Below are 25,063 nucleotides of genomic sequence, written 5' to 3'. Positions count from 1 at the left end.
TGAAGGGAGGGAAAAAAGACAGGTACCTTAAACGGTAGGCACCACTGCTTGCAAAACCTTTCTCCCAAAAATAGCCTCCGAAGAAGCAAAAGTATTGAATTTATAAAATTTGGCAAAAGTATGCAGTGAAGACCAAGTCGCTGCCTTACAAATCTGTTCCACAGAAGCCTCATTTTTGAAAACCCATGTGGAAGCCACTGCTCTGGTAGAATGAGCAGTAATTCTTTCAGGAAGCTGCTGGCCAGCAGTCTCATAGGCCAAACGGATTATGCTTTTCAGCCAAAAGGAAAGAGAGGTAGCAGTCGCTTTCTGACCTCTCCTCTTACCAGAATAGATAACAAACAAAGAAGATGTTTGTCTGAAATCCTTAGTTGCTTGTAAATAGAACTTTAAAGCACGAACTACATCAAGATTATGCAAAAGACAGTCCTTCTTCGAAGATGGGTTAGGACACAGAGAAGGAACAACTATTTCCTGGTTAATATTCTTGTTAGAAACAACTTTAGGAAGAAAACCAGGTTTGGTACGCAAAACTACCTTATCTACGTGGAACACCAGATAAGGTGAATCACACTGTAAGGCAGATAATTCTGAGACTCTTCGAGCAGAAGAGATAGCTACCAAAAACAAAACTTTCCAAGATAACAACTTAATATCTATGGAATGTAAAGGTTCAAACGGAACCCCTTGAAGAACTGAAAGAACTAGATTTAGACTCCATGGCGGAGCCACAGGTTTATAGACAGGCTTGATTCTGACTAAAGCCTGTGCAAACGCTTGAACGTCCGGTACCTCTGCCAGACGCTTGTGCAAAAGGATAGACAGAGCAGATATCTGTCCCTTTAAAGAACTAGCCGACAATCCTTTCTCCAAACCTAGTGCGTTAACGCGGCAAAGAGAATGACTGGGGGGTGGAGCTAGGGGGGGAGCTATATGGACAGCTCTGCTGTGTGCTCTCTTTGCCACTTCCTGTAGGGAAGGAGAATATCCCACAAGTAAGGATGAATCCGTGGACTGGATACACCTTGCAAGAGAAAGAGCTGTTTATCTCAGGGCAATGTCCTACAAAAGGCCATTTTAAGGGCCCTTTGTAGTTTATTCTAAATTAGGCTCTTTTATTTTCTGGTGTTTTTTTTTTTTAAAGGTTATTAGAATAGGAATAATCTTTTTATTTTTTTGGATAATTTCGTATTGTTTTTTTGGTAATGGTAGTTTTTTTATGTTTTGTGATTTTAGTGTTTTTTTGTTGTTGTAATGTTAGGTTTAAGTGTAAGGCAGGTTAGGTTTTATTTCACAGGTAAGTTTGTATTTATTATAGCTAGGTAGTTAGTAAATATTTAATACCTATTTACTAACTAGTCTACCTGGTTAAAATAAATACAAACTTACCTGTGAAATAAAAATAAAACATAAGCTAGCTACAATATAACTATTAGTTATATTGTAGCTAGCTTAGGTTTTATTTTACAGGTAAGTATTTAGTTTTAAATAGGTATTATTTAGTTAATAATTATAAATTTAATTTAGATCTATTTTAATTATGTTAAAGTTAGGGGTGTTAGGGTTTAATAGTTTAATTTAAATTGTTGCGATGTGGGGGGCTGGCGGTTTAAGGGCTAATAGGTATATTTAGTTAATTGTAAATTTAATTTAGCTATATTTTAATTATGTTAAAGTTAGGGGGTGTTAGGGTTACGTTAGGGTTAAGTTTAGGGGTTAATATAGTTTAATTTAGGTTGTTGCGATGTGGTGGGCTGGCGGTTTAGAGGTTAATAGGTTTATTTAGTGGTAGTGATGTAGGAGACCAGAGGTTTAGGGGTTAATAACTATTTAGTTGCGGCGATGTTGGGGAGCAGCAAAATAGGGGTTAATAACTTTAAAATTGATGTGGCGATGTTGGGGTGCGGCGGAATAGAGGTTAATAACTTTAGTATAGTGGCGGTGATATCGGGAGTGGCAGATTAGGGGTTAATAATTTTATTTAGGTGGCGGCGATATCGGGAGCAGTATATTAGGGGTTAAATAACTGTAGGTAGGTGTCGGCGATGTCAGGGGCAGCAGATTAGGGGTGTTTTAGACGTGGGGTTTATGTTAGGTTTAAACTGTATTTTCTTTTCCCCCATAGACATCAATGGGGATGCGTTATGGAGCTTTTGTTTCCGCGATCGCAGGTGTTAGACTTTTTTTTCCGGCTCTCCCCATTGATGTCTATGAGGAAAGCGTGCACGAGCACGTCAAAACACTGCTTGTTTTTGGTGCGGTATGGAGCTCAAAATCTCCATATTGCCCGCGCAAGTTGTTTTTTTTAAAACTTGTAATGGCAGTGCTATAGGGGGTTAAATAACGCAACTTTTGTGGCGTTCTTTACTTTCCCTATAGCACTCAAAACTCATAATCTAGGTGAGAATCAGGAAAATTAAGAGATTCATTATCTCTAGAAGCTGGAAAAATTGCTAAAAAGTGAGTACTGACACTGCAGAAGACAATAACAAGAACCCTAACTTTCTTAACATTGATAAAAAAGAAAACAGACTATCATCTCCCTAGAGGTTCAAATGAGAAAGCACTAAAACCATCTATCATGATCTGCATGAAAAAAAATAATATATATATATGCTAACCTAATTAATTTCTTTCATGATGATGAGAGTCTAAGAGTCATCACATGTGGAAATACCACTCCAGTCCTAACCACTAAAAGGGGGCAAAAACATACCCAAACACACCAGAGCTTTAAATCCCTCCCACTACCCATGAACCTCAGTCATACATACAGCCAAGTAGACAAAGAAAAAAAAATCAGGAAAGATAAAGTAGAGCAAAAGAAGTGTAAAACAAGTACTGCAGCCATCTAAAAAAAAAAAAAAAAAGGGCGTGTAATTAATTTATCAGGTAAGCATATGTTTTGTTTTCTTTCATCAGATGATGAGAGTTCATGAGTCATCACATACCCAAGCAGTCAATGCCACAAGATCACCATGATATGAAGGCAAGTGCGTTACTGATCAGGCAGTGGACATGCAGTCAGGGGAGGCAGGGGCTTATCTGTCATGAAAAGTAAAAAGAAAATAATGTTAAGGTAAAATAAAAATTAAAAAAAACTTTAAAAAATTCTGACCTTAGCTGCAAATACAAGCGATCAGCTCAGCCTCCCTCGATTGTGCAACAACTTAGAAGCTGCATATTTCATCATTAAGTCAATCAGGAAAAATCTCTGAGTGAGGCAGTTCTCATATCTGCCTCTTGGGGGGGGCATGACAGAGTTAAGTGTAAAAGAGGTACTGACAATCTGTGCAGTGGGCGGGAACTAATATAAGACTGAAATCTGGGTGGCAGAAATATAATTCTGCAACTGCCTTTCCACTTAAATTTGTGCACAGCAATTTTTGTTTTAAGCGCAATGTTTGCAGCATCAGCAGCAGGAGAGGTAATTATTTTAGGGTCTCTCTTCACTCTGAACTGTGTGACCTGTTTGGGCGGTGCTGGGTTCCACTTATACAGTTCCCCATGTAGAGGGCTGCTGGACCATGCAGGGTAGCATAGCATCAGTCTTTGCTCTATTTTGGCTGCTGGCTGTGCTTTTTTACAAACTTTTGCAAGAAGCAAACAGTAGCTGTGACTTTAAGAGGGCAGAGCTGTCAACCTTTCACTTCCTCTCTCCACTAGGCAGATCGGCAGTGTATTAATGGGATGTGCTGCTCTTAGCTCTCACTGCCGCTGTGATAGCACTCATGTGAAGGTGCTAAGGAGGGACAGTCTTGGTAAAGTATTTATTTTACAAGCATTTGACCCCTTATGCTCGGAGTGTATTTGTTGTTTATAACACTGTTTTCTGATACTGAACACAATATTTATTTATACTTTTGATTTCTGAGAGGCAGAAAATTGTGGTAGGGAGTGTACCGATAGCATTACAAAATGCCTGCATTATTTAAAAATGTTAATCTGTCATCTTTTTAAGCTCTCTCTCTACATCTTATCTTAAAAAACAGACATGTGCCTCTATTATATAACTGATAGTATTTTAACAATTACTTTAGGGTTATGATTTACTATTTATTTACTATTTTAACTGATTGTGTAAGAACAATACTTTTTTAACATCTTTATTTATCATTTGTAAAACAGAAAATGACATGTACTTGCATATTTTTGTTACTATAATAAACCATATGCCTTGCTAATGGGTTAACAGAGGAGGCATAGCTAAAGGCCTAGGTTTCTCTAATAGGGTGATAAACTAAAAAATGTTCTATTCCTTTTCACATTAAAAAATGTTAACATGTTTTAGCAAAACCATTTAAATTAGCATAGGGAATAAAAGGATTATAGTTCACTGTGGTTGATGAGGATGACTGCCACAGCTGTGATTGTGATCAGGGACATGACTCCACATACAGCATGAAAAACACAAAGTAGTATTACTCACGAAAGGAGCATCCAATTAATACAAATTAAAGGATTTTTGCCAAAGTAAGAAGGCTCCCAGTTCATTCTAATAAAGTGACTATTTTACTCACAAAGCGATTTCCACAATAAATACATTTGACTCTTTAAAAATCCTTGGTCTAACTGAAATCCAAATCACTAATTAAACATCACATTCCTTAGCCAGAATCAGACTTTCTATGAAGTTTAAAAATAAATAAAAAAATAACCAGAATTGTCTTCTCTCCAAAATCCCTAGACAGCTCGGTGTTGTGAAATAATGTCAAAATATTAAGCAGAAACAAGAATCTTGATGAATTCCTCTGTTATTGCCTTAGGCGTCACTGTTTGTAATCTCTCATTTGCCAAAAAACAAAGAATTCAGCAAGATCCTTATTTCTGCTTAATATTTTGATTAATAGCCGAACCTCACGCTATTTGCTATACCCTACAACTATCCAAGAGCATGGATATTAACATCAGTACCCCCTTAAGCTGCAGTCTATGAACTTTCACCACAACGAAAGAGAACCGGATCGAGTATAGAGGACAACATCTGAGATGGAGACAGGAGTCTGACCTGGACCAAACACTGGCAGTCGTCACTCACCTCACTCCCACTGTGGGAGAGCAGTGGAGGTATGTTAAGCACTGCCTGACTGAGAATAATAACTGGGCTATTGAACTAAGCTTACTTTTTGCAATAGTGCCAATTTGTTTATGATATATAAACTTTCACAATGGACCACTAATTCACTATGCTTGGAACATTTGTTGATTCATTCTTCTAAGAACTCAATACTTTTGGGTAACTTATTTGGCATTATAATACAATTAGTTTTACCTAATCACTTGGGACTTTAACAAATAATTGATCCTGACATTTTTTTCTTTGGTTGTGATTGTGTGTTGTGAGCCATAAGGTGCAGTGTGTTGCTTAAGGATGCTGACAAATATTGCTGTTTTAAAGAAGCTTAGGAACAGCAATATAAGCATGTGATAAAATATTCAAAATGGATCCAGTAATCCCAACAGACTATAAAAGCAATATAGATAAACTATAAAGCAGAGTACAGATGCATGATAGGCACTTCCTGGATTTGTATAAAAAAATTAATATTTTATTGATTTGTTTTGCTATAAATCCAATAAGTGCATATTTCTGTGTATCTACTGTATATATACAGTATAGCTACTTTTTCTGTATGTTTATTAGTCTGTTTTTCTCTGTGTCTGTGAGTCTTTCTATGTGAGTGTCTGTGAGTGTTTTGTGTCTTTGAATGTGTGTGTATCTCGGGAGTATTCCTGTGTGTCTGAATTTTGCTTTGAGTGTGTATTATTACATGTTTCTGTGTGTCTGTGAGTGCCTTTGAATGTTTGTTTGTGTGTGTCTATGAGTGTGTGTGTCTTTGAATGTTTTTGTTCATGTGTGCCTGAGTGTTTCTGCAGACTTTTAAGTATCCAACAATTGAACTTCTATCGTATTCATATGTATGTTTATCTGACCTTACGTCGCGCACAACAGCCCACAGAGCTTTTCTGTCTGATCATGCAAATCTGATCAATTGAAGCCCTATTATGACAAGGCACAAGAATAGGCAATCTCTCGTAGAATAGGCAATACTCTAGTAGAAGGCACAGTTAATGTGCTCAGTGTTTTTTTCTCTCCAAATATGTCTTATGAATTAAGGTTTTAAACTAGGCAGCTGAAGTAACTGCCATAGCTTTCTGACACGTGTGAAAGCTAGAAAAATGAACAAAAAGAGAAGTCTGAAATTATTTGTGGCTTCCATATAATATTTGAGAGCTCTTACAACATCGAGATTGTGAAGAAGATGATCCTTAGAGTTTTTCAATGGGCTGGAATAAAAGAAAGAACCACCTAACTCCTCATCAAGAAGGCAAAAGAAAATGACTGAGTTCTGGTGTGTTGGGGTATCTTTTGCCTCCTACTAGTAATTAGGAGTGGAATTCCCACATGTGATGACTCGTGGACTTTCACCATCTGATAAAAACAAAATCTGTAATCATATGCTTCTTCCTTTTCAAAAACAGAGAAAGAAAAACCTGTAAAAGAACAGTAATTCCTGGCAGAATCAAAGGAAATTGAGATAGCTGGTATCAAGATCTTCATGCTAGTGAAAATGAGAGTGAAGAGACAATCCCAGTACAACCTGCATAAATTCTTCACCCTAACAGGAAAAAACAATACCTTGCAAGGAAGTAAAACAGTGAACTGTATAGATGGGTTTCAATGATAAATCTAGCAAACAAACTCCTGGGAAACAGAAAATATCCACCCCGTTATCTCTAGGTTAGGGAAGTCTCAAAATTTAAAAAGCATAAAAAACGTAACATTTCTTCCTAAGCTCAATTAACAAATAAAAGCTGCGTAACCACTGTTTCCAGCAATTTGTGAGGAGAACAGCGCAAACATTTCCATAGTCAAATGATTTGCTAATGCTCTTATCTGCACAATAGGGATGGGAAAACACTGTTCATACAAGTAGATGAATCCAGAGCGGTCAGGGAGTACAGCAAATGTTTTTGACAGGTAAAACCTGAGTCATTTGAGCTTTTGCACTGTGTCATCACCTTTAAAATGGGCACAGTATTTAATAAAAACTTGGAGGTAAACCATGGATTAATAAATGCTTGTAGAGCAGTATAGTTGCAGAGTATGAACTGTCTCCATAAATAACTCTCAAATAAAAAGGAAAACAAATTTGAAAGCGTGAAAAGTATGTAAGCATAATAGGACTGGATCACTAACATACTGCTGGATACGGGATAGGCACCCAGTGAAGGTAAGAGGCTGCTGGAACACCCTACTACCTCTCTAGCTGCTGCAAAGAAACACTTTCTCTTAGGGGTCCTCACTAGGCACCTGCCTTAGGTCTCCACATTGAAAATAACAGCCTATGTACAATAAACAGAGGGACCTAACCAAGGGGATACACTTCTACAGTGACAGAGATTGCAGTCTTCTTTTTTCCTTTGTCCAACACAACAATTAGGCTAAAACAACACCCTATACTACCATTGTCCTAATAAGTTGAAAGAGAACAGAAGTCATCAAGTATAGGAAGGGATAATTGGGGAGTCACAAAGCTGTTGCTATCTACTGCATGTGGCTGGAGGTTTTATATGCACAAGAACGTGTGTGACATTTATATTAATATGATGAAAGACACCCGTTTATTAATTTCATCCTGATAAAATGATGCAAACTACTGTAGCTGAACTTAAAATATTAATGTCACTAATCAAAACAACAAGCTATATAATTGAAGTTTCCATATTTTATTGCATATTTGACAGGGTTATTCCACATCTCAAAAAAGACAAAATACTATACATATGAATTATTTCCTGAGCTGGTGCATTTTAAAGGGTAGTAAAAATACAGTACATATGTCTGTGTCATAACTATAGTTTTTGACAGATATAAATAAATTAGGACTAAGTACACAACAAACAACAATTATTCATATTAAACTATTGTAATTAGCATACTTTATAATTACTATAGTATGCTAAACAATAACATTGGAAATTATAAGTAAAAAAAAAGTAAAATATAACCAGGAAGCTCTACACCCTGAGTAATTAAAATATTGGAAAGATCATTGTGTAAGACACCCATGAATATGCACCATAGTAATAAACATCGCCATAAATGCACAGTATATATATCTATTACAGATTATTAGAAAGTAACGTGAAGAAAGGATAACTATTCTCTGAAGACAAATACTTCTTCTTTCGAAAAACCAAGATCCTGAAGTAGCCTGAAATAAAAAAAATTAAAAAAAGATGTGATAGTTAATGTAATTCAAAATGCAAATCTATAAAATATTTGAGATATCAGAATGTTACTAGGCATATTTCAAAGCGATAATATTAAGTGAAAGGAAGAGTGAAGAATATCAAAGAATCATAAATTGCACTAGAAAAAAAACCCAAGGTATCATATATGCCTTCAGGATTAGTTACACATGCAGCAACACAGGATGTCATAGCAACAGGACGTGTTCAGCTCAGTCCCTGTACACTATCCATCCTTAGTAATACTTATTAATAGATCACATGCATCTAAAAAAACCAAACTGTCAAATTACATAAATTAGTGTGGTTTTTTTTAATTAATAATAGTGCATTCCTAGTATGGGGGCTGGGGGCACATGTGGTTAAAAACCGTAGGAAATAAAAAAAATAGCTAAAAAGTTCTTGATTAAAGGGATATTAAAGTCAAAATGTAATTTTCCTATACATTTATTAAAATGAAAAGAACAAAAAAAAAAATATTGCAATATACATTTAAGGGATATTAAACTGCTGTACACAACAACAAAATAAAAGTAACTACTTGATATATTATTGCATTACATCCTGTTCCTGCAGCTTTTTTAAAATCAGTTTTCCTGTTTTAATAGCTTAAAGGTGCCAGATACTGAAGCTCCGCCTCTTCATACTGGGCGTCGCCATCTGGCAGCACAGGTATTCTCATTGTGATAGAAGCAGTGAGAACATACAGATTAATGAGGTTGTGAACTTTATGACAACTGTATAAAGTGTTTCAGGTTAGGGTGCAAAAAAACATAATTTATGTAAGAACTTACCTGATAAATTAATTTCTTTCATATTAGCAAGAGTCCATGAGCTAGTGACGTATGGGATATACATTCCTACCAGGAGGGGCAAAGTTTCCCAAACCTTAAAATGCCTATAAATACACCCCTCACCACACCCACAATTCAGTTTAACGAATAGCCAAGAAGTGGGGTGATAAGAAAAGAGCGAAAGCATCAAAAAAATAAGGAATTGGAATAATTGTGCTTTATATAAAAAAATCATAACCACCACAAAAAAAGGGTGGGCCTCATGGACTCTTGCTAATATGAAAGAAATGAATTTATCAGGTAAGTTCTTACATAAATTATGTTTTCTTTCATGTAATTAGCAAGAGTCCATGAGCTAGTGACGTATGGGATATAAATACCCAAGATGTGGAACTTCCACGCAAGAGTCACTAGAGAGGGAGGGATAAAATAAAGACAGCCAATTCCGCTGAAAAAATAATCCACTACCCAAATCAAAAGTTTCAATTTAATAATTATAAGCAGAAGAATCAAACTGAAACAGCTGCCTGAAGTACTATTCTACCAAAAAACTGCTTTTAAAGAAGAGAAAACATCAAAATGGTAGAATTTAGTAAAAGTATGCAAAGAAGACCAAGTCATTGCTTTGCAAATTTGATCAACAGAGGCTTCATTCTTAAAAAGCCCATGAAATAGAAACTGACCTAGTAGAATGAGCCGTAATCCTCTGAGACGGGGAATAATCCGACTCCAAATAAGCATAATGAATCAAAAGCTTAACCAAGATGCCAAAGAAATGGCAGAAGCCTTCTGACCTTCCTAAAACCAGAAAAGATAACAAATAGACTAGAAGTCTGTCTGAAATCTGAGTAGTTTCAACATAATATTTCAAAACTCCTACCACATCCTAAAGAATGTAAGAATCTTACCAAAGAATTCTTAGGATTAGGACACAAGGAAAAGACAATAATTCCTCCATTAATGTTGTTAGAATTCACAACTTAGGTGAAAATTGAAATGAGGACAGCAAAAAAACACCTTATCCTGATGAAAAATCAGATCAAGGAGATTCACAAGAAAGAACAGATAATTCAAAAACTGTTCTAACTGAAGAGATGTCCAAAAAGAACAATACTTTCCATGAAAGTAATGAATGTCCAGAGCAAGCATATGCTCAAAATAGAAGAGCCTGAAAAACCTTCAGAACCCAATTAAGACTCCAAGGAGGAGAAATTGGCTTAATGACAGGTTTGATGCCAATCAAAACCTGAAAAAAATGATGAATATCAGGAAGTAACACTGCCTTATCCTGATGAAAAATCAGAAAAGGATATTCACAAAAAAGAGCAGATAACTCAAAAACTCTTCTAGTAGAAGAAATAACCAAAAGGAACAATACTTTTCCAAGAAAGTAATTTAATGTTCAGAAAATGCATAGTTTCAAACGGATGAGCTTGTAAAGCCCTCAGCACCAAATTGAGACTCCAAAGAGGAGAGATTTAATTAATGACAGGCTTGATATGGACCAAAGCCTGTACAACACAATGAATATCAGGATGATTAGCAATCTTTCTGTGAAAAAAGAACAGAAACAGTAGAGATTTGTCCTAACAAAGAACTGAAGACAAAACCTTATCCAAACCAACCTGAAAAAATAATAAAATTCTATGAATTTTAAAAGAATGCCAAGAAAAGTAGGTCTTCCAGACTCAATATAAATCTTTCTAGAGACAGATTTATGAGCCAGAAACATAGTATTAATCAATGAGTCAGAAAAACCTCTATGACTAAAAACCAAGCGTTCAATCTCCATCCCTTCAAATTTAATGATTTGAGATCCTGATGGAAAAAATGGCCTAGAGAAAGAAAAGGTCTGGTTTAAACGGAGGTGTCCAACGTTGGCAACTGGCCATCCGAATGAGATTCGTATACCAAAACCTGAGAGGCCATGCTGGAGCTACCAGCATAACAAACAAATACTCCATAAGAATTTTGGAAGAAGAACTAGAGGCGGAAAGAAATAGGCAAAAAGATAATTCCAAAGAAATGTCAATGCATACACTACTTCCGCCTGAAGATTCCCGGAACTTAATAGGCCCCTGGGAAGTTCTCTATTCAGATGAGATGAAAAACATATCTGTGAAGAGAGACCATTTTCCCGGAAGAAAAGCTTGTTTAACAGAGATAATCCGCTTCCCAAATATCTATACCTGGGATAAAAACCACAGAATTTAGATAGGAGCTGGATTTAGCCCAAGCTAATATCCGAGACACTTCTGTCACAACCTAAGGACTGATAGTCCTACTCTGATGATTGACATACACCATAGTAGTGATATTGTTTAAAAAACATTAAATGTCTCTTCTTCAAAAAGAAACAAACTGAAAAAACTCTGAGAAAGCACGGAGTTCTAAAATATCAAATGGTAATCTCGCCTCCTGAGATTTCCAAACCCCTTGTGCTGACAGAGATCCTCAGACAGCCTCCCAACCAAAAAGACTCGCATCTGTAGAGATCATGGTCCAGGTTGAAAGAAACGAAGAGACCTATAGAACTAAATGATGGTGATCTTAACCACCAAATCAAGAGAGATAAATATTAGGATTCGAAGATTTAAAATCCCTGCACCATAATTCAGCATAAAAGACTGAAAAGGTTCTTTCTATTGAAAATGAGCAAAGGGAATTAAATCCAATGCTGTGGCCATAAGACCTAAAACTTCTATGCATATATAGCAACTGAAAGAAATAATAGAGACTAAAGGTACCGACAAACGGAACACAATAAAATTGTCCCTTGTCTGATAGAGACAAAGACAGAGACACAAATATCTGGAAACCTAAAAAAGGTGACCCTTGTGTGAGGAATCAAGAGCTTTTGAAAAAAAGATCCTCTATGTCCTGAAGAGCAAAAGTGAATCATATGAGATTCCGCATCCTCAGAAAATAATCTGAATGAAAACAGAAAAATGAAAATATGCATTTATTGTATCTAATGAAAACAAATAATGCTATCACTGACCAAAAGGCAGAATAGTTTGAATAAAACTCCAAAACCTAGTTCCCAAAAATGGAACTGGAAGAAATACCCCAGAAGATTCCAGGTCTGAGCAGCGCTTGAACCCCATGGGTGCCCAGCCATGCTTCAACAGTACCCAAAATATATAGGACCGAAACACACTTAAAGAAAGTGTTAGCCTTACTGGAATAAAATCAAAGAAATTTGGACCGAATAGAACCAAATAAATTTCAAAAAAGTCTTAACCTGCCCCTTACCAGCCAAGCTGGAATACGGCACGTGAATCGCAATATTAGGGAGCTGATTTCGAACTGAAAAATTTCCAATTATAAACATGTTACTTGGGAAAGAATTCAGGAATTCGTTCCTTAATAAGAACAACCAAACTAGTATAAGCTTAAAGTTTTAGTCTTAGAACTCAATCTTGAAGCCCAGAGTAACAGTTAAGAATTGAATCCAATTATAAAACAAATAATTGATTATCTTAGAACAAAAGAAATATGGATTTTATAAAAATCACAAAATTCTTCTAGCTAAAATAGCTAAAAACATAGATTAACCCTCATTTGCGAAAATATTCAATAAAATGAAGACACAAATGAAATTATTAGCATGATAGTTCAGTTTAAAGGAACAGTCAATACAGTGGACTTGCATAATCAAAAAATGCAAAATAACAAGACAAATGCAACAGCACCTAGTCTAGTAAATGTTGTCCGTTAACAATGCTAAAATAAATCATAATCTGATACTTGATCTTAAAGTAAACAGAACAAAAATGAAGCAATTGCAAAATCCAAATAAATCACAGGACCAAGAAAAGTACCTGAAACTAAATAATTTTCCATAAATAAGATACAACCATCTAAAGGAAAATAAATACTATTTTGCTATAGAAACAATAGCATAATTAGTAAAAGTAGAGATAGCCCCAAAAAATTGGAGAACCCTCCAAATTGAATTTAACTGCTGGCAAAGAATATAGTTTAAAACCTTTGAAGAAGGAATAAAAGAAAATTCTCAGCCTATTCCATTCCCTAGTATGGGGAATTGGAAAGAAAACCTCTGAAAACACAGAAGAATAAATAGGCAGAAATAGTGTCAGCTAGTCTTAAAGAACTAGTTACCTTAATATCCAAAATAATCAACACCTTTTCAACAAAGAACAAATGTACTTTAATAAAAAAATAATAAAAAAGTAGATTTGTTAGTGTCAATATCTGATGAAGAAAATTCTGAAAGAGAAAAAACATCATCAGAGAATGATAAATCAGTATGTTGTTGGTCATTTGAAACTTCAATAATTAAAAAAGAAGTGAAAAAGACCTAAAAATTTTTATTAGAAGGCACGAAGTCAGACAAAGCCTTTAAAATAGAATCAGAAAAATATTTCTAAATATTTCTTGTACATAAGATGTAAGAATGGCAATATATAAAGCATAAATACTAATGGATTCTGCATGTAAAATTATATCATAATAACTTCTTACAAACCATAGCTAAAGATAAACATTTATAACATTTAAATAATATAACATACATGAACTTAGCTTTGGTAGAACTGAAACTCAGTTAAGCGTTTTTCCAGAAGTGGCTTCTGATTCAGGGTCAATCTGAGACATCTTGCAATATGTAATAGAAAAAACAACATATAAAGCAAAATTGATCAAATTCCTTAAATGACAGTTTCAGGAATGGGAAAAAAATGCCAATGAACAAGCTTCTAGCAACCAGAAGCAATAAACCATGAGACTTAAATATTGTGGAGACAACAATGACGCTCAAATTTTTTAGCGCCAAAAAAAGCCGCCCACATTATTTGGCGCCTAAATGCTTTTGGCGCCAAAAATGACGCCACATCCGGTAACGCCGACATTTTTTGGCGCAAAAACGTAAAAAAAATTACGCAACTTCCGGCGACACGTATGATGCCGGAAATGACAAGAAAATTTTTGCGCCAAGAAAGTCCGCGCCAAGAATGACGCAATAAATTGAAGCATTTTCAGCCCCCGCGAGCCTAACAGCCCACAGGAAAAAAGTCAAATTTTAAGGTAAGAAAAAATTGAATTATTCATATGCATTATCCCAAATATGAAACTGACTGTCTGAAATAAGGAACGTTGAACATCCTGAATCAAGGCAAATAAATGTTTAAACACAAATATTTAGAACTTTATATAAAAGTGCCCAACCATAGCTTAGAGTGTCACAAAATAAGACTTACTTACCCCCGGACACTCCTCTACATGTAGTAGAAAGCCAAACCAGTACTGAAACGAGAATCAGTAGAGGAAATGGTATATATAAGAGTATATCGTCGATCTGAAAAGGGAGGTAAGAGATGAATCTCTACGACCGATAACAGAGAACCTATGAAATAGACCCCGTAGAAGGAGATCATTGAATTCAAATAGGCAATACTCTCTTCACATCCCTCTGACATTCACTGCACACTGAGAGGAAAACCGGGCTCCAGCCTGCTGCGAAGCGCATATCAACGTAGAATCTAGCACAAACTTACTTCACCACCTCAATGGGAGGCAAAGTTTGTAAAACTGAATTGTGGGTGTGATGAGGGGTGTATTTATAGGCATTTTAAGGTTTGGGAAACTTTGCCCCTCCTGGTAGGAATGTATATCCCATACGTCACTAGCTCATGGACTCTTGCTAATTACATGAAAGAAACTGGTCAATATCACAGAGTGTGCACTGCGTCTGTCAGAGGCTATGAGAATACTTTAGCTCCAAAATGTTGGCGCCCAGTATGAAGAGGATGAGCTTCAGTATCTGGCAACCGGGTTAAGACTCCATGTAGGACATACCGGCTGAACAAGAGGTCTAATTCTGATAAAAAAAGCCTGAATATCCAATTTGACTATCTTCACGTAAAAAGAGCAAACTAGGCAGAAATCTGAGCCTTTAAAGAATTGGTCAATAGTCACTTGACTGAGCCATTCCAAAGACACTCTAGTACCATTGGAATCCTAAAATACTTCCCTTGGTAACCTCTAGACAAACACCAAGGCAAGTAGATTGCAAATCTGACTAGTGAATAGCTTCCTAACCTTAATCAAGGTATAAATAATCTTGCCAGACAAACCTTAGTCTGCTAAAACATCAAGCACAAGACCATTTCAGCTTGGGCTTCAGCAGTATGGCTTTGCTGGTGCATTGAAAATCTTCAGTGCTTGTTACTGTCCAATACTGGCCATCAACTGAGGGAGTATCAGAAAGTGAGATGTATATAAGGCTGCTTGCCCATGGAACCACAAAGGCATCCACCAAGTCTGCCTGAGATTCCATGGACCGGGCATAACAATGGGGAAGATGTTGTTTAAGCAAGATACCATGAGATATATTGCTAGCTGAACCCATCACCAGACTATCTGGTTGAAAGCCTTGTTATGGAGAGACTACTCTCCTGGGTTGAGATGTTAATAACCGAGTATGCCACTTAACTGACTCCCCAGGACATGAATGGCTGATAAGACAGTCTAAGAATACTTTACTTATCTCAAGATACCTGACACCTTGCTCATTGTGGAGGAACTCCAAGTCCTTCCCAAATAATTGGCATATACAGCAGTGACAATTCTGATTGCAACCGGATATGAGATTTCTGAGAGAGACTGGACCAGCTTTGCAGAGCAAAATAAATATGTTTGGAGTTCCAAAACTCAAAGTTTGCTTCCTGAGTTGACCACTCTCTGAAGTTCCCAATCTGATCCACAGCCCAATAGACTGGCATCTGTGGAAATCAACATTTATACTGGTCTCTGAAAGGAGGCCCCATGCATAAAGAATGGGCACACTATCCACCATAACAGACAATCTATACTTTCTAGATCTACATTGATTCTTGTGATTACTGTTCTATCGTCAAAGAATGCACAACAGCAGATGTTATAAATAAAAATGGGCAAAGAAAACTGTTTCTGAGGCAGTCACCATTAAACCCATAATCTCCATGTACAGTGCAACCGAGAGGTGTGGAGTTTCCTGCAACTGCCTGATAATTTTCCCTGCTCTATATCATTAGAGACATAGGCACTGGGTCTATCAGAAAACCCAGCCATATACCTGATCACTGGGAACCAGTCTACTCTTTGGTATACATGTATGCACTATCCATGTTGCTTGCGCATTGACAACAATATATACATGTGACTGAGAGCCACCAGAAGCGACACCTCCTGAACTAAATTATCTTCCAGGTAAGGTGCAAAAGAAATACCTTGAGATCAAGGCTACAGCCACCAGAGCTCCCAGAACTTTGTAAAAACTGTGGATAGATTTGCCAGAACAAACAGAAGAGTGACATACTGAAACTGACCGAGAACGACAGAAATCTACTGTAAACATGAACTGACCCTCCAGCACTAAAAGATAACGCAAAGAGTGGAAGGATGGAATTTACAGGAATTTGTTCCAGAACTTCAAATCCAAAATGGGATAAAAGTTATCCTCTTTTTTTTTTTAATTTACAGACTGTAATAAAATCTCTGTTCATGTAGTGAAACTGGTGCAATAACTCCATTGTTTTCCAAATATTGCATAAAAAAGAGCAGAGTCCTAAGGTGCCAAGAAGCTTGAGATACCCGGTATTAGCCATGAGGTGTCTGGAACAAAAGTTGATTCTGTAGCCTTGAGGGGCTGTTGGCAAAACCCAGGGATCTGAAATGGAGTCTTCACAGACATCCCTAAAAAAAATCTCATTTGGCTCCCTACACGTAAAAAACCCTGCTTGGGGGCTATGCCTTCAGGCAGACTTGAAGGTAGGTGTTGACTTATTAGTCTGCGTGTACTTTTTGAGTGATTACCTCTATGTATGGTTATTGCAAAACAACCATTTTTAAATTTTATTTTACTTAGTTTAACCACCGCAGCCCTCTGTGTCATGGCGTATGGCAAACTTTGGTTCTACAGATGTTTACAGAAACCTCCATATCTCAGCTCAGGATGCTCCTTTTATCTTGGAAAAAATTATATCTATACCACATTACAAAGTACATGTGTATATATATATATATATATATATATATATATATATATATATATATATATATTTAAACATTTTGCACATTCTTGATCCTTAGACTTAATGTGCATGCAGAACATTTAAGGTTTCAAGCTTTTTTTTTTTTTTTTTTTTTTACATGGGTGTGAGAGTGCATTTTTTTTATATTTCCTCTCATTTGCAGGTTAATTATCTCTGGTAGAGGACCAGATATGAACCTGTATTTTTACAGATATAAGTCCTCTTTGGTAGCATGCTACTGTAAAAATGTTGAGTTTGAGATTCCATTGGTTAACGGCGCTAGGGCTAGTAGAAATCTGGAGAAAAGGCTACTTTATTCATGCGTTTTGACAAATGACAAGATGTAATATAAGCATAACAAATAATAAAAATGAACTGTATTTTACACTAATTATGTTTATGATTGACACATCACAATTCCAAGCTACATGTTTATGATTAATAGCTGTGAGATTTCCTTATTCAGTCTTTTAGAAATATTTTGAATGATGTTCTTTGTCCGGGTGTTACAAAAACATCACAGTTTTCCTCACTGATGTCCTCAATCAAACTTAACCACCACTGGTCATCATAAACACAATCTACAGAGTCATTATTTGGTAGGATCAGGAAGACAAATGTCATCACTGCAATAGAGATGTAATGAAGCATTGGTGAAATGTTCTTGTACCTGGAATTCTCTCACACTTATCAAACCTGTCCTTGAGTTTTAGTTCATGTAATTCAGTTACTTCCTTGCTTTTGACATAGATGTATGTAGCCCCCTTAATCTTCTTGTTGCAAAAGAGGAAAATATCTTCAGAGTTTTTGTTGTTTCCCACTTAGTTGTTTCTCCTAACTCGTCACATGCAATTTTTCCATGTGACATTATGAAGACATTCCACTTGGCTTTTATACTAAAGTCCTTCTCATGGTTAAACAGATTGATATTAGACTGAGAATTTTAGCTTTGTCTTCTTTATTCCCTACGGTATACTTTTATTTAATAGCCTTAGTTAATCTGTCATATTTTTCTGTTGACAGAGTTTTGTCACTGTTATACTCTGCTAGAATCGTCTCATCAAACGATTCTAACAGATTTCTTTTCAAAGTTTCATAAATCATTCTACTTCAGCTCTCAAAGCACTTTGTCTTTTATCTGCACTTATCTTCCTAATCTTGGATGCAGAGGATACTCCAACAGCACATCATTCTGAAGAGAATCTTTGGGTAATGCATAGTTCTCACACAGTAACTTACCAGAGACAAGTTTTAGAGGATACTTATTTTCCTTTGATATGTGCTCTCATTGTCCTTTTGTAATAGGTTTGCTGTGATACTCTAAGGGATTAAAACAACTGTTACCAAATAGATGATGATATTTCAATAGAAATTTGTGTTGATGGTATTTACTGATGTAACATCACATCCTACCCTTGAACACAGTAACTCATTTTCTTCTGAACTGTAGTCACTTACTGTTTTTATTATAGGAGAAACAACACCATAGCTTTGTTTATGACACTGTTCAATTGAACATTGTATTTCCATATTTGAATAAAATCTGTTACCACATTACTTAAAACTAACACTCTTAAGCTCATATCATCTAACTCACAAGAATGCAGCCAACACACTGACAAGCTGAGTCCATATACTTACAAGTTTGGGCATGCAGAGACAAGTCTTCATGGTCTAAAGTTATATTTGTATCTGTAACTTGATAGATCATGCTTCACTGTTACCAATAGCAAATGTGATAAAATGTTAGAGCTCATTGACAAGCATTAAGCTAAGAACACATATATGTCAGGTCACAGCAATCCCTATATTCTAGACTATATCTAAAAGAGGTGCCTACCAAAGTGTAAGGAAATATATCATAAAATATAAAAATATATCAAAAATAAAAAAATGAAAATAAAAGATAAAAAATAATAAATAAAAGTGGCAATGTAAAATACAATTATAAATGATACAATCAATGGCAAAAAAGAAGTCCAATCAGCATACAATGTGATGATATGCAAACAGAAACAATATGTGTGAGGATGCACACAAGCGTATATATGGACACAGTCCTTAGATAACACACCCATTCTGATGTCATAATCAATCATGAGGTGCGGGAATTGCACACTCATTCTGACGTCATAGGGGATAACTAACCAATAAGCTATATATTTAAGGGACGTGATTAGTATTTGCCTCAACAGAGTGCCATATTATAAACTAAATGGTAAACAGTATTACGAAATTAATCATGTAAACCGGGAGACATTAAATCTAACTGTAATGTAATGTTTAAAAGTACTGATGGTTCCAATCTCACCCGATATCGGGTCACAAAATGATTCCCAGATTAAAGGAATAGTATAAAAACACAGTTTTTAAGAGATAACCCATGCAAAGAATGCACATTGCAGTCTAGACATTCAGACCCGCCGTATTTAAAAACCGATGAAAGAGAGTAAGGATGATATATAGAAAAACAGTGATACTAGAGCTAGTATGTATATACATAAAGCAAGATCAAAAAGGGCAAGTAATAAGAAAGGCTCAAAAAAGATATAAGATAATATCAGAACATGGGCAGAAATAAAATCAAATATAATGTATGCAACTTACTAAAGATAAAAAAAGGATGTCTTAAGAATATCTTAAAAATATTAATAGATAGTGTCTGATATAAGGTTAATAAATAAGAATAAATAATTCATGAATGTGGATATGCATAACTATATATATATATATATATATATATATATATATATATATATATATATATACACACTTTTGGTCTGAAGACGGACTGCATCAAGTCCGAAAATGTTCACTGAATAAAGTGATTTGAAAAGTTTCCCGTGGAGTGCGCTTGTTCTCTCTGCATATATATATATATATATATATATATATATATATATATATATATATATATATATACATATATATATATATATACATAAAGAATAATTCATAATTTAAGTATGTAAATGAATAGCAAAAACATAATTTATGTAAGAACTTACCTGATAAATTCATTTCTTTCATATTAGCAAGAGTCCATGAGCTAGTGACGTATGGGATATACATTCCTACCAGGAGGGGCAAAGTTTCCCAAACCTCAAAATGCCTACAAATACACCCCTCACCACACCCACAATTCAGTTTTATGAATAGCCAAGAAGTGGGGTGATAAAAAAGTGCGAAAGCATATAAAATAAGGAATTGGAATAATTGTGCTTTATACAAAATCATAACCACCACAAAAAAAGGGTGGGCCTCATGGACTCTTGCTAATATGAAAGAAATGAATTTATCAGGTAAGTTCTTACATAAATTATGTTTTCTTTCATGTAATTAGCAAGAGTCCATGAGCTAGTGACGTATGGGATAATGATTACCCAAGATGTGGATCTTTCCACACAAGAGTCACTAGAGAGGGAGGGATAAAATAAAGACAGCCAATTCCTGCTGAAAATAATCCACACCCAAAATAAAGTTTAACGAAAAACATAAGCAGAAGATTCAAACTGAAACCGCTGCCTGAAGTACTTTTCTACCAAAAACTGCTTCAGAAGAAGAAAATACATCAAAATGGTAGAATTTAGTAAAAGTATGCAAAGAGGACCAAGTTGCTGCTTTGCAAATCTGATCAACCGAAGCTTCATTCCTAAACGCCCAGGAAGTAGAAACTGACCTAGTAGAATGAGCTGTAATTCTCTGAGGCGGAGTTTTACCCGACTCAACATAGGCAAGATGAATTAAAGATTTCAACCAAGATGCCAAAGAAATGGCAGAAGCTTTCTGGCCTTTTCTAGAACCGGAAAAGATAACAAATAGACTAGAAGTCTTTCTGAAAGATTTAGTAGCTTCAACATAATATTTCAAAGCTCTAACAACATCCAAAGAATGCAACGATTTCTCCTTAGAATTCTTAGGATTAGGACATAATGAAGGAACCACAATTTCTCTACTAATGTTGTTGGAATTCACAACTTTAGGTAAAAATTCAAAAGAAGTTCGCAACACCGCCTTATCCTGATGAAAAATCAGAAAAGGAGACTCACAAGAAAGAGCAGATAATTCAGAAACTCTTCTGGCAGAAGAGATGGCCAAAAGGAACAAAACTTTCCAAGAAAGTAATTTAATGTCCAATGAATGCATAGGTTCAAACGGAGGAGCTTGAAGAGCCCCCAGAACCAAATTCAAACTCCAAGGAGGAGAAATTGACTTAATGACAGGTTTTATACGAACCAAAGCTTGTACAAAACAATCAATATCAGGAAGAATAGCAATCTTTCTGTGAAAAAGAACAGAAAGAGCAGAGATTTGTCCTTTCAAGGAACTTGCGGACAAACCTTTATCTAAACCATCCTGAAGAAACTGTAAAATTCTCGGAATTCTGAAAGAATGCCAAGAAAAATGATGAGAAATACACCAAGAAATATAAGTCTTCCAGACTCTATAATATATCTCTCTAGATACAGATTTACGAGCCTGTAACATAGTATTAATCACAGCGTCAGAGAAACCTCTTTGACGAAGAATCAAGCGTTCAATCTCCATACCTTTAAATTTAAGGATTTCAGATCCTGATGGAAAAAAGGACCTTGTGACAGAAGGTCTGGTCTTAACGGAAGAGTACACGGTTGGCAAGAGGCCATCCGGACAAGATCCGCATACCAAAACCTGTGAGGCCATGCCGGAGCTACCAGCAGAACAAACGAGCATTCCTTCAGAATCTTGGAGATTACTCTTGGAAGAAGAACTAGAGGCGGAAAGATATAGGCAGGATGATACTTCCAAGGAAGTGATAATGCATCCACTGCCTCCGCCTGAGGATCCCGGGATCTGGACAGATACCTGGGAAGTTTCTTGTTTAGATGGGACGCCATCAAATCTATTTCTGGAAGTTCCCACATTTGAACGATCTGAAGAAATACCTCTGGGTGAAGAGACCATTCGCCCGGATGCAACGTTTGGCGACTGAGATAATCCGCTTCCCAATTGTCTACACCTGGGATATGAACCGCAGAGATTAGACAGGAGCTGGATTCCGCCCAAACCAAAATTCGAGATACTTCTTTCATAGCCAGAGGACTGTGAGTTCCTCCTTGATGATTGATGTATGCCACAGTTGTGACATTGTCTGTCTGAAAACAAATGAACGATTCTCTCTTCAGAAGAGGCCAAAACTGAAGAGCTCTGAAAATTGCACGGAGTTCCAAAATATTGATCGGTAATCTCACCTCCTGAGATTCCCAAACTCCTTGTGCCGTCAGAGATCCCCACACAGCTCCCCAACCTGTGAGACTTGCATCTGTTGAAATTACAGTCGAGGTCGGAAGCACAAAAGAAGCCCCCTGAATTAAACGATGGTGATCTGTCCACCACGTTAGAGAGTGTCGAACAATCGGTTTTAAAGATATTAATTGAGATATCTTTGTGTAATCCTTGCACCATTGATTCAGCATACAAAGCTGAAGAGGTCGCATGTGAAAACGAGCAAAGGGGATCTCGTCCGATGCAGCAGTCATAAGACCTAGAATTTCCATGCATAAGGCTACCGAAGGGAATGATTGTGACTGAAGGTTTCGACAAGCTGCCATCAGTTTTAGACGCCTCTTGTCTGTTAAAGACAGAGTCATGGACACTGAATCTATTTGGAAACCCAGAAAGGTTACCCTTGTCTGAGGAATCAATGAACTTTTTGGTAAATTGATCCTCCAACCATTATCTTGAAGAAACAACACAAGTCGATTCGTATGAAATTCTGCTAAATGTAAAGACTGAGCAAGTACCAAGATATCGTCCAAATAAGGAAATACCACAATACCCTGTTCTCTGATTACAGACAGAAGGGCACCGAGAACCTTTGTAAAAATTCTTGGAGCTGTAGCAAGGCCAAACGGCAGAGCCACAAACTGGTAATGCTTGTCCAGAAAAGAGAATCTCAGGAACCGATAATGATCCGGATGAATCGGAATATGCAGATATGCATCCTGTAAATCTATTGTGGACATATAATTCCCTTGCTGAACAAAAGGCAAAATAGTCCTTACAGTTACCATCTTGAACGTTGGTATCCTTACATAACGATTCAATATTTTTAGATCCAGAACTGGTCTGAAGGAATTCTCCTTCTTTGGTACAATGAAGAGATTTGAATAAAACCCCATCCCCTGTTCCTGAACTGGAACTGGCATAATTACTCCAGTCAACTCTAGATCTGAAACACAAATCAGAAATGCTTGAGCTTTTACTGGATTTACTGGGACACGGGAAAGAAAAAATCTCTTTGCAGGAGGTCTCATCTTGAAACCAATTCTGTACCATTCTGAAACAATGTTCTGAATCCAAAGATTGTGAACAGAATTGATCCAAATTTCTTTGAAAAAACGTAACCTGCCCCCTACCAGCTGAGCTGGAATGAGGGCCGCACCTTCATGTGGACTTAGAAGCAGGCTTTGCCTTTCTGGCTGGCTTGGATTTATTCCAGATTGGAGATGGTTTCCAAACTGAAACTGCTCCTGAGGATGAAGGATCAGGTTTTTGTTCTTTGTTGAAACGAAAGGAACGAAAACGATTATTAGCTCTGTTTTTACCCTTAGATTTTTTATCCTGTGGTAAAAAAGTTCCTTTCCCACCAGTAACAGTTGAAATAATAGAATCCAACTGAGAACCAAATAATTTGTTACCCTGGAAAGAAATGGAAAGTAGAGTTGATTTAGAAGCCATATCAGCATTCCAAGTCTTAAGCCATAAAGCTCTTCTAGCTAAAATAGCTAGAGACATAAACCTGACATCAACTCTGATAATATCAAAGATGGCATCACAGATAAAATTATTAGCATGCTGAAGAAGAATAATAATATCATGAGAATCATGATGTGTTACTTGTTGCGCTAAGGTTTCCAACCAAAAAGTTGAAGCTGCAGCAACATCAGCCAAAGATATAGCAGGTCTAAGAAGATTACCTGAACACAGATAAGCTTTTCTTAGAAAAGACTCAATTTTCCTATCTAAAGGATCCTTAAACGAAGTACCATCTGACGTAGGAATAGTAGTACGTTTAGCAAGGGTAGAAATAGCCCCATCAACTTTAGGGATTTTGTCCCAAAATTCTAATCTGTCAGACGGCACAGGATATAATTGCTTAAAACGTTTAGAGGGAGTAAATGAATTACCCAATTTATCCCATTCTTTGGAAATTACTGCAGAAATAGCATTAGGAACAGGAAAAACTTCTGGAATAACCACAGGAGATTTAAATACCTTATCCAAACGTTTAGAATTAGTATCAAGAGGACCAGAATCCTCTATTTCTAAAGCAATTAGAACTTCTTTAAGTAAAGAACGAATAAATTCCATTTTAAATAAATATGAAGATTTATCAGCATCAACCTCTGAGACAGAATCCTCTGAACCAGAAGAGTCATTAGAATCAGAATGATGATGTTCATTAAAAATTCATCTGTAGGGAGAGAAGTTTTAAAAGATTTTTTACGTTTACTAGAAGGAGAAATAACAGACATAGCCTTCTTTATGGATTCAGAAACAAAATCTCTTATGTTATCAGGAACATTTTGCACCTTAGATGTTGAAGGAACTGCAACAGGCAATGGTACTTTACTAAAGGAAATATTATCTGCTTTAACAAGTTTGTCATGACAATCAATACAAACAACAGCTGGAGGAATAGCTACCAAAAGTTTACAGCAGATACACTTAGCTTTGGTAGATCCAGCACTAGACAGCGATTTTCCTGTAGTATCTTCTCACTCAGATGCAACGTGAGACATCTTGCAATATGTAAGAGAAAAAACAACAACATATAAAGCAAAATTGATCAAATTCCTTAAATGACAGTTTCAGGAATGGGAAAAAATGCCAAAAAACAAGCTTCTAGCAACCAGAAGCAATGAAAAATGAGACTTAAATAATGTGGAGACAAAAGCGATGCCCATAATTTTTAGCGCCAATAAGACGCCCACA

General features: G+C 36.2%; 1 protein-coding gene across 1 annotated transcript in view; it reads right to left on the bottom strand.

The window, feature by feature from the left end:
- Positions 1-7,715: 7,715 nt before the first annotated feature.
- Positions 7,716-25,063, bottom strand: part of LOC128656538 (cytochrome b5 reductase 4) — a 1,054,602-nt gene continuing 1,037,254 nt past the window's right edge. Inside the window, exon 16 of the mRNA XM_053710489.1 lies at positions 7,716-8,219. Within this exon, the coding sequence (XP_053566464.1) occupies positions 8,165-8,219 (55 nt within the window). The 3' untranslated portion in view covers positions 7,716-8,164. The remainder of the gene's footprint in view (positions 8,220-25,063) is intronic.

Source organism: Bombina bombina, chromosome 4 (genome assembly GCF_027579735.1).
Source record: "Bombina bombina isolate aBomBom1 chromosome 4, aBomBom1.pri, whole genome shotgun sequence".
NCBI classification, from domain to species: domain Eukaryota; kingdom Metazoa; phylum Chordata; class Amphibia; order Anura; family Bombinatoridae; genus Bombina; species Bombina bombina.
This window is presented reverse-complemented; position numbering and strand designations above follow the sequence as displayed.